Here is a 12,041-nt window from a genome sequence, read left to right on the forward strand (position 1 = left end):
CTAGAGGTCTGCACAGGCCGGAATTCTTAGCCCGGCTCTGACCCGGCCCGTGAACTTATAATGTGAGACACGACCCAAATCCGAAATATGTTTTAACATTTAGGCCCGAGCCCGGTCCGAGCTCGTGTGATAATAAAATGAGCCTGAAATAAGTCCGAATTACAGAAACTTAATAATTAACGTAAATTTGTATTTTTTATTTGCAGCTATTAGAAGTTTAATTTTGCAGTTTTGCTTTAAAAGTTCTAAAGAAAGAACGGTCCAATAAATATTGTTGTGCAGTATCTTTAAAAAGTTAGGCCCGAAAAGGCCCGAGAAATATGGTTGTATATTTAAGAATTTACTGCCCGAACCCGGCCCGGACCCGAAGTGGTATATGCTTTGTAGGCCTAAGTCCGGCCCGCGGGCTCGGCCCGAGCCCGTGCAGACCTCTAGTGTGTGCGTAAGATATATATGTGTTTCAATGTATATTTTTTCTGACATTGATATTTAACTTTGTTACTAACAAATCTTGTCGTTCTTCAGTATTTGCAGAAAGCAAAAGATTTGGTCATAGATTTGACCTTGAATTGTCAGTTCAACTTGCATATTAACTACATACATTCTTTTTTTCCCTTTTGCGTTCCTCTTAGTTGATATTATGACAAAGAACATGAAGTGAAATTGTATGGCTCATTAAGAAAACATTGGGACAAGAAGGTCGTTTAGCAAGAGAGTTAAAAACTTTGCTTAATCTCTTTCATTCTTCTTTTTAGACTAAATGTGCATATAGATGCTTTCCTTTCTTCAAGTCAATGAAGCTCCTCGTTTGATAGCTTTCCTCGTGCGTTCTCAGTTGACAAAATGATAGGCACAGACAAGAATACATAGAATATATATTCTAGTCTATGATAATAAGTGTATATACCTAGGTAGTAGGGCTTGTGTTAGTTAATTTTTTTATGAAGTTTGATTTACTGAAGCTCTTTTATATACTTATCCTGTCTGTTCGTGTGTCCGTCGGGGAGGCAGAAAATCTTAAGAACTAGAGTACGTTTCTTTTATCTTGGCACGCTTCCCGCCTAAAGGATGGATCTGTCCGCAATGCATTGTTACCACGCCGCAGTTAAGTTGCGAGTTACAATGCACTAGGAAACAGCAAAACACCACACCACTCACAAATCACTGTAATACACTTATTCGCGTGTGGTAACTAAGCACTTCAAATACCCGCCAAATAGCTATGATCTCATTTGATGGGCTGGCTGACAACTAACGTCACCTACACGACAAAGCCAATAAGACGTCTATTGGATTAAAACATTCACGTGAGTGCTAGCAGAAAGTACTTTAAAAGCCAACCAAGTGCACTGGCGGGAAGTGCACCAAGATAAAACAAACGTACTCTAGTTGGGATCACTAAAAATTTTGATCAGGATGTAGAGGACCATAAGTTAGGAATCGAGTTTGTTAATGGAGGTGATCCATCTACCGGAAGTTAGTAGAAATCAACCATTTCCGGTTTTAATGATGTGATAATTACAGCGCCAAAACGGTAATAAATAACGAGAAGCGGTTTCCTGCAATCCAAGCGTCCCAAGAATACATTTCATCTCAGTCTTTAACTCTGTACTAACACCGGAAGATATACACATCCATTACAACTTCCGGTTTCAATTTTGGTCTACAAAAACGATACGACATAGTGAGAAGGGGTTTTCTTCAATCAATCAAGCGTCCCCAAGAACATATTCAATCTCCGCTCTAATCTCTCTCTCTCTCTCTCTATTAAAACCAGAAGGGATATAAATCTAACACCACTTTTGGTTTCAATGTTAATTAAGAAAACAGCACACCACGAAAACCAAATTCCTTCACTTGGTGTACATTTATACACTGTTACTTGGTAATTTCAAGAGAATTAATATTGGACGGTAATTTCATACACCACCGGATTTAAAGAGGTCATTTGTGTCCAAAAGGATGCTTGCCTTTGTCATTAGAGACCCCAGTGAGAATACCAGTGAACAGTGGACCACGTTAAGCTGTAAGTCCATATTTCATGTAATTTCGTTGCAGAACCAACAATTAAAATTACCAGCAACGGAAAGCTATGGACAAATATTCATGCCTCTTCGTGAACAAAATATTTAATGCATTTCCAGTGGCGTATCGATGAGTATGGGGGCCCACCTGAGAAAATATTATTGGAAGCCTCTAATAATGTAATAAAGTCTTACAGGAACTAAAGGAATTTACAATTAGTTATGATAAATTCCAGCAGACAAAAATACGAGTTTAGTACTCGTTATCATTCTGTAGGTGTTATTTAGCTACTTACCAGACAAATAAGTAACATTATTACACTAATATAGAAGACATTAAATGTTTACTGACTATGTACTTTTTATCTGATGTTCTACTGTAAAAAAAAAGCAAAAAAAAAAAATCCAAATTTTTGTTCTTTAATATACAATATTTAATAAGTATTAATATTTCGAATGATCGGCATATGAGATAACTATTTCCGCCGAAGCATATCATAATATTACATAAAAGAATAAAAATGACACTCATGAATGCTCAAGCCGCAAAATTATAGATAGAAACGTAAAATTTGTACAGAAAACTGTAAAATTTGCAAAATCTGTAAAATTTGTAAAACCTGTAGAATATGTCATAAAATCAAGGGATAAGAAGGGATTTTTTGATATACGCATCCGAAGGTAAGGGGTTATGAGGTTCTCCGAGAATAGTCTCTCATGAATCTCTAAAGCAAGAGTGATGAAACTTGGTACATGAGATCCTCAATATAAACAACTAAATACGTACTTAAATGCCTTCGAAAAACCCCGTGCCTAAAAGAGGTGGGACAATTTCTATCAAATATAAATTTCCGACTCTTTGTTCAGAAAATGATCAATGTGAGGATTTGCTTGGGTTAAACGTGTAAAATTATGTATATGAACTCTCTCTCTCTAAGCGTTTTCAAAAATTCTATTCTTTGAAAGGAACTTTAGGACAGATTCTATAATATTCAATATGTTTCGTTATTCAGAAAATGCCCAATGCGAGGATTGTTTAAGTTGGAGTTGTGAAATTCGGTATATTAACTCTTAATTAAAAATAAGAAAATGTGTGGTTTCAATGTCTAAATAGGGAAAGAGGCGTCGCTGTTTAAACTTTCCTTTAAAAAATTCAGCGTTTTCGAAAATTTCGCTTTTAAAGGGAACAGGAGGTTATATTTCTATACTATTCAAAATTCAGATTTTGTCTTTATTAAACTCTGTTCTTCCCATGCGGAGAATGGGCACTTCTGCTAGTAAAAGTACAGTTTAGTGTTCGTAACACTGCAAAACTAATGTTTTGTATTAGCACGTTGACATTTGTTCTTTTGATGAAGTGGAAAACTTGAATTTGTGTTTGAATGGTGAATAGTTAATGCAAGTCAGTTTTTGTTTATTTGAAGAAATAATACTTCATGTAAAACAGAAGCATTATTATATTTTTTCTTGCATTGTATAGTCAACTACAAAAGAACATACTGCATGATTTACCACTTTTCAACTCGTATTTAAGCCTATTATTTCGAAACTTCACGCTACTGACTGTATATACTGACTATAATGCCTTAATACAATGTCAATGCTGCTACAAACATGCAACATGGACGTTGATGGCTGAAAATATGTGGTAAGGACAGATGATTCGTGGTTCACCTTATTTCAAACCATGGGCCGTGTTAATGTGTGGAGGGCGACCAACGAAGCGTATGATTCACAGTGTCTGTGTCCAACCGTGAAACATGTCGTTGAATCTGTGATGCTATATGTCGCAATATCCTAGTTTTCAGTGGGTCCAGTGCTGATGCTTACCGGTCGCGTCACTGCCTGTAATTCGCTATTTTAGGGGACCATGTGCATACTATGGTCCAGATGTTTCTGGTAATGACGTTATATTCCAGCATAATGCACTCATTCATGCAGCTGAAATACCGGATTGAGAAACATCAGGATAAAGTTGAACATCTCTCCTGGTCCGCTCAATCCCCGAACCTAAACGCAATTGAATATCTGTAGACCGTTGTGGCCACACAATTCCAGAGCAGATTTCCACCTGTATCCTCTTTCATGAATCTGAGTGATGCACTGTATGCGGAATAGTGTTACATTCCACTTCCTACTATTCACCTCTATGACTTCATTCCACGTCGCATCGAAGGCAAAAAATGCCCCAACGCTATATTAATCTGATAAGTTGCGCTTTTTGAAGTGTTATCATTAAATTGATCACTATATGTATGTTTCATATCAAATCCTATGAAATCGTTTTGGTTATACGTGGTATGTGGGAACAAGGATAATTGAGGGATCTAATACCAAAATCTACCACATCCATTTTTCATTTCCACTACCATATCCTACATACTGTCTTAAAAAAAAAAAAAAAAAAAAAAAAAAAAACACTATTATTGCTCAGTGTGTGATTTTGTGCATGCGAACGTTTCTGTAGACAAGAGTAAACAGATATCATTGTTAAAAGAACAAAATTAAAGTCGCTTCTTATAATAGAGGTACATGCTTTTAGGGATGCGCACGAGACAAGATTTGACGCTGTCTCGTCTCGAAAATGTGCTGTAAAAGTGATGTCTCGACTCGAATAACGTATATTTTTCTATTGGAAGAGCTGTGACTCGACTCGTGCGCATCCCTACATGCTTTTCTCATTTTCTCAAAAAGTGAAAAATTGATATGGAAGGTTTTGATACTAGACCCCTCAACTTACATCCACATCTTTAAAAAAATAATGCTCTTTACTTTTACTCTGTACATCATTGGACAAGTAAAGATGAAGGTGAGATTATAATATAAGGTAAAATCTGACGAAGATAAGTACTATAGCCCAACTATACAATGAGTTTGTTCGCTGGCTGAGTTTGAATTATAGCTAAATACACAGTAACAAACCGTTAGATGGTCAGATTCAGACGCCAACAACTAGAAGTTATTCATTCTCCATCAACTCTTGATGATATTGGGTTATAACGTCCTGCGATTTCAGTATCTCAGTAACTGATATAGAAATATAACAATCTTCACTGGATTGTACCGCAATAGGATCCATTGACTCTCTTTTGTTTGTGTTTCTGTGTCATTAAAACTTCAGATTCCTTACACTGTTGAATTAATTTGTAAATAGACCAAATAAAAATTAACAGACACTAGTTAAACACGAACACTCCTATAATGTAGCGGAATTTATTCCAAAATATTCTACAATGAAAATAGTGCGTATACTTACTTATCTATCTCACACGAGAATGCTACATGCATTTTGATAGATGGAAATTCTGACTTGCAACTCACCTGAAAAGATAGAAGTAAAATAAATATAAGTATTTTTATACCTTGTTTATTTTGTAATGAATTGCATTGGGTATTTTGAAGGAAATAAATACAAAAATAAATAACAGACGATTTAGGAAAAAAAAACACTTATTGTGTTATATTTTGAGATTTCAAATGTATAGTCTCAGTAAAATAAACCTCATTACACGTATTTCACTTTGACTCTATCTGAAGCCTTCTTAGTAAAAATATTCCGTCTACGATTCTGAGTAGAAAGCGATTACAAGAGAAAAAGATAGCACTTTCTCTTTTCTTATTTTTTTTTACAAGACTGTACAAGTTGAGTTCAGTTGATTTTGAGTTTAACGTCCCTTTCAGCACCGAGGCTATATAAGACGGGACCTACTGATTAACGTGGAATCCGAACTACATTAGCTCCCGCCGGAAATCGAACCCGGGCCTTCCACGTTAAAGGCGCGTATGCTAACCGCTTAGCCACGAAGGAGCTCAAGACTGTACAAGTATATGTATATTTCATTTCATTCGATATCCAGTAAACATTTCGGATATTATGATTACAACATCGTTAATGAACTCGTAATTAGGGATGCGCACGAGACAAGATTTGAGGCTGTCTAGTCTCGAAAATGTGCTGTAAAAGTGATATCTCAACTCGAAAAACATATTTTCCTATTGGAAGAGCTGTGTCTCGACTCGAATTTTCTCAGGAAAATTCTGTCTCGACTCGACTCGTGCGCATCTCTACTCGTAATACAATATAAACGTAATGCATCCCTCCACGGCTAGATAATAAATGAGCTTGGAATTCCAGAGATAGGCTACTCCATCTCAGTGCAGGGAACCATTTATCTGATAAATATTTGTAGTAGTGTTTATTAAGTTTTAAATATAATCATAGTAGAGTGGTAATTATAAAATAACCTACATTTCAATGTTACAGTTCTAGGGATTTCAGAAGCTCTACCGTTCTGTCTGGGCACCATAATTCTCCAGACATCAATTTCATTTTCATTTTCAACGTACCTTATAAACCAGAAGCTAAATAAAGATACCAGTACAATATATATTTACTGTATAGTGTTATGTGACTTTCGACACACACACATACTATATGCTCCTATATGCACGAACTTTGGTAAATGAACCACGAATTTCCATTTAGAAAAGCAACAGTTTATGTCGTTTGGTGAAGTTCCGAAAAAGAATAAGTGTTTGCCGAACGTGATTTCCTGTTATTCACGTTGTATTTCATGCAAAAATGATGCCGATTTATATATATATATATATATATATATATATATATATATATATATATATATATATATATATATATATATATATATATATATAGTAGGCTATACAGATACTGCAATGTTCTTGATGTAGTACGACTTCCATAGTAGCAATGCCATGTAAAATAAACTAGGTTAAAAAAGAACGAACAATGGTATAGGAAAAGGAAAACGAAATAGTCGTGCATGCCTGACCATTTCATTTCAATTCTTTTTAAAGTTTATTTTTAACCACACAATATTGCGTTCAATAGTTGCTTTACTTTACAACACTCATGTCTGAGTAACCAAAGAATTTCTAGCAATCTACAAGGCCATATTTGTCTATATTTGTTCTTTATTTGATTTCTTTATATGTTTTTCTCTAACATTGTCCTCAAAATATTCTTGCAACTTTTTATTTAACTCATTTCCCGAAGTAATACAATGATGAAATTTTGCACTGTGACATAGGTAAGTTGGGTGATTATACAATATTCCATTCTTATTTTTATATATTTATATATTTTTTAAGTTGTTTGGATTTAAAGATTAATATCAGACTTTTCGTATGTATACATATTTACTTCTGTTCATTTAGCACACAAGGCTTAACATTCACGTGTTCGAATAAAATTTAAGATTTTTACGATTTTTTATAACGATTGAAATATTGTTATTGTAGGTAAGAACCTTTCTTGGGACTACCTCATTACATTAGTGAAAACCGCATCAAAATCTTACGTAGTCTAAAAAGTAGTGACCCTTTTGCGCACGAGATAGCGTTAGTGTCACAAATTGGGGTACGTGAGTTGTAGCAGATCCGACCTGATGGCTAGTAGATTTGCTACAAAAAAAAAATATATTGAAATTCTTATAATCAAATGTAAGGTACTGCATCGTGAAGATGAGTGAACATTCCGCAAAACTCTGCTATATTTTACAATTTTATTTCGATAAAGGTGCCAAAGGCCCGTAAAGTAATTTGTACTGTTTATGGACCAGATACGTCATCAAAAGCAACAGCCAAAACATGGTTAAGTTGCTTTCGTTCTGGAAATTTTCGATGTGCAAGATACTGCTCACAGTAGGTGACCAATCACAGAAAAAAGTGGATGATATTCTGGCAAAAGCCGAGCAACCCTGGCATGTAAGCTGTTATGACATCACCAATGACATTTCAATATCCATCACTTGTATTAAACAATTTGACGAAAACTGGCTACGAAGATGTTCTTAACCCTTTGCTTATATGCAACCCACCTTACTTCGCTTATTTTTTGGTTGCAGCATATTTTAGGATAAGTCTTTTCTCATTAGGCGTTGCAGAAATTATTTTTTGATTTAATATATGTAAGAACCTTCCTTGGGAAAATTTATTTGATTCGTGGAAACAGTATCGCAAAATGGCCAATGATTCTTAACATAATCAGAAACATATATACGTGATATATACATAATACAGGTGAAACTGAGAACTTTTCTTTTAAAGAAAAGTCGATTAAAAACGACACTTTTAATATAGCAAAAAGATATATAAAATGCATGCCTTGCCCCTTAAGATGAAAATTTTCAAAAAACTCTGGAACAAGTATTAGTTTATTTGCAATGAGGAGTTTACATACCGAATTTGATCTTCCTAACTCAACGGGCTCGTAAGAGAGTCAATTTTTCGTATAAATTATGATTTATCCTCTTTCATTAGGCTATATATTTTAATCAAAGTAACTTGAAAACCCAGTTCGAGATAGTATACTTATCAACTATCTCGAACTGGGTTTTCAAGTTACTTTGATTAAAATATATAGCCTAATGAACGAGGGTAAGCCATAATTTATGCGAAAAATTGATAAGTATACCTGTATAATTCTGTACTAATCAAAATCTTAAACTTGCGTTCTCCAATAAATCTTCATTTCTTAATCTGTGCCGAATTCACTCTTTAACTATTACAGATTTTCTTCACATTTCCACTGCTAGAACACATAATATGTACTCAATATCTTCCTTACAACTCATATCATAAACTCAACTTAAAACATCCATCATAATTCTAGATCAGTTTCAGTTTCAGTTATCACCCTTCCGAAAGATTTATAAAGGCCGTCCCAGCCGTAGAGCCTTGTGGACTATTTCACTAAATTTGTTTTAAATCAAATTTGTTTGAAGTAAGTATATGTACTAAAATGGCACGTACCAAAATGGCCGAATTTGCCAGTTTGAAATATAATTGTTTATCACACTGTTAATGTAATAAGAAAGGAAAAGCGGCGCATGAATATATTAAAATTGATAAACAGTGAATTAAGATTGTCACAAATAGTAAAATTGTCAAAAGTAATGAAGTATAAATAATAAAAATTGAAAACAAAGTTCCCCAATACTTAGTGTTTACAGCGCCATCTCTTAACCCTTCTAGATCATAATCTATATCTTATTTACACATGCTACTTCCCTAAGTGTGTAGAGGACATTCTCATATTTGAGAGCACTTTCAGCCCAATCGTATTTCAACAATACCCAAAAATCATTTAAATCGGTTCAGCTGTTTTCTTGTGAGTTAATCATAAGTAAACCAGCTTCATGTTTATATATTAGATTTCGAATGTAGTTTATTTTTATTAGTAGCTTGGTCTCTCCTAGTTCATTCTTCACGCCCCTCAGGTTGGAAACTACTGCATTATACAAAAATACAAACACATAGTTATATAGGGGGCACTGTGGCTCAGTGGTAGAGCTCTGGTGTGTGGGGCCTCTGGTTCGATCACTGGCCAAGTCAGTTTGTGGTGGGCAACAAAGTGTCCGTCGGTTTTGTCGGGCTACTTCCGTCCGTCCCGTTTCCCCATTTTCTCATTTCACCAATTCTTTCATCATAATTCACTTCATTTAAGCATGGTCTCCTTCAGCCTAAAAGGCATAATCGTGGGAAGTTCAAGATTTCGTTTCATTTCAACTATTTATACACTCAATAAACCTTTGTTAAGGAGAGTAAATCCTTAAAACAAAATTGTAAAAATGAAAAGTGGCCACAAGTTAATGTTACGATACGTAGTTCGATTACGTTATGTTACATACGTAGTAAATGTGATTCGACCATTATGTTACATATCATTTTTAAAGTATATGATTGTATTTACTAGTTTAGAATGTCAGTATAGATTACATAACGGGATTTAAAAGATAGACAACATTGCATATGCAATTCTTATATGAAATAAATAAATATACAGTATCCGATTTAAAATTTAGCAAACATGAAGCAATTTTGTTATGTTAAATTATAATTCTTGTACTTGGTTGGCTACTTTATAACGAACTGAGACTGCAACACTGCTGCAATACGAAAACTGTCTTTTGAATGCTCGAACCGGACACAATGCCTTGCTGCGTAACATCTGGGTGTTGCTTGAGAATATGGTTTCCTGTTGAATCTGCAGACTTTCTCTTTTTTTGTTATTCACAGATAAAAGCTAAAAACTAACTTTGTTTAGAAATACCATTGCGTATTTCTTAACAATATTCATGATGAATCATCAGTCACTGTACTTGCTATCAGTTTTCGTGGAACAAGATATTGTGTTTGTCTGCATGTTTCAAGATCATCACTACTATCTCGAAATTTTCGTATTACATTCCTTGGATCCCGAGTCCCATTACACATACACTTGCATCAACACAACATGTCAACATATTGTGTATGTCTGCATTTGGCGTTTCATTTTGTGATAAACGGTATTATAAATATTGATTTTATGAATTTGAGATATATGACATGAGTAACGGAAATTTTGTGTTTACAACTTTTTTTTTTCACTCATCGCCACAACTCTTTTTTTTTTTTTTTTAAACAAAAAAACTGTTTTGTGTTGCTAGCATACGCAAATTTTGAGTAGATACGAAATTAATGAGGTCTCTGAATTGGCTTTGCAAGAACGAAGATTAATGTTATGATGCACGTCCTGAAACTGGCTAAAATAACATAACATAACGTTTCCTTATTAAGCAGATTAGCCTATATTCTGTAAAATGTTTAGTTATTCGTATACAGTAAGTCTATTGAAGAAGAAGAAGAAGAAGAAGAAAGTCCATCGTATACATTACATGTGAAATATTGTATTGAATCTGTGAGCTATGTTTCGGTCTAGTTTCATTGATTTTAAAAGCAAATAGGGAAGTACAGCAGGGCCGGATTAACCTACCTAGAGGCCCGGGGCTAGACAAAATATGTGGACCTGCTAACATCGCCTAATATATTTATGTCAAAGTACAGTAAGAAAATTAAGTGAATATCTTTCATATTTTTGATCATATTTTATATGATGATGATGATTGCATCTTGTATATATATATATATATATATATACAGTGGCGGATCCAGGATATGATCAAGGGAGGGGCTAAACCATAATTTGCCGTTTTATCCAGTGTAAAGCAGAATTGAAGTCCATTTTATCCAGTGTAAACCTGAGCGTCAAGGGGGGGGCTATAGCCCCGTAGCCCCCCTTGGATCCGCCCTTGTATATATATATATATATATATATATATATATATATATATATATATATATATATATATATATATATATATTTTAGACAGTGAGTTAAGATATTGATCAGAGTGGAGGCCCTCGTCCAACTGAAAGCCCGGGCTACAGCCCCCCTAAGCCCCTCCCTTAATCCGGCCCTGAATATCATATTGTTATATAGTCTGTTGAGCATATCTTTATATGTTATAGTCAGTTGGTAATAAGAGCATAACTCCAATTTTATCATTGTAATCGTATAATTGTATTGAAAATTTAGTTCGATTGTTGTAATTGACATTTTATATTACACATCTTGACCTATATTTCATATTATTATTATTATTATTATTATTATTATTATTATTATTATTATTATTATTATTATTATTATTATTATTATTATTATTATTATTATTATTATTATTATTATCTTCTAAATTATGCTATGTATAAGTGCTGGAAGTCTTACAGAACAGCTCAGTGGTAGAGCGTTCATCTCTGGTGCTTGGGGTACCGGGTTCAATCCCAGCCCCCGCTAAGTGAATTTTGTGGTGGACAAACACCGTGTGCGTGGGTTTTCTCGGGGTTCTCCCGTTTCCTCCTACTTTCTTCATTCCACCATCTCATTCATTATCACCGTCTCCTTTAGCCTAACCGGCATAACCGTGGGACGTAATACTCAAAGCTTTCATTTCATTTCATATTTTCTTACAGAACAGCTTTGTTCTTCAGTCTGCCGACAGCTATCAGAGCAAAAGCGATAAGAGATATCGAGATGCGTTTGTTTGAAATCGATTCAGCGTCTCAAGAGTAGGTTCCATCTCCTTCGTTAACTCTCTATTCGAACCGGAAGAGGTTCAAATTAGTCATTTCCGGTTCAGTTTATCACCATAGAAC

The 12,041-nt window shown here is 34.5% G+C and overlaps 2 protein-coding genes across 2 annotated transcripts in view; both read right to left on the minus strand.

Moving 5' to 3' along the window:
• Nucleotides 1-12,041, minus strand: part of LOC145694780 (uncharacterized) — a 370,729-nt gene that overhangs the window by 165,867 nt on the left and 192,821 nt on the right. The gene's annotated exons all lie outside the window — the stretch shown is intronic.
• The window catches only part of LOC145694781 (THAP domain-containing protein 2-like), a 62,904-nt gene continuing 55,888 nt past the window's right edge, over nt 5,026-12,041 (minus strand). The window contains exon 2 of the mRNA XM_081771414.1: nt 5,026-5,345. Coding sequence (XP_081627540.1) covers nt 5,342-5,345 — 4 coding nt within the window. The 3' untranslated portion in view covers nt 5,026-5,341. The remainder of the gene's footprint in view (nt 5,346-12,041) is intronic.

Source organism: Thermobia domestica, chromosome 9 (genome assembly GCF_964235325.1).
Source record: "Thermobia domestica chromosome 9, izTheDome1.hap1.1, whole genome shotgun sequence".
Classification (NCBI taxonomy): Eukaryota; Metazoa; Arthropoda; class Insecta; order Zygentoma; family Lepismatidae; genus Thermobia; species Thermobia domestica.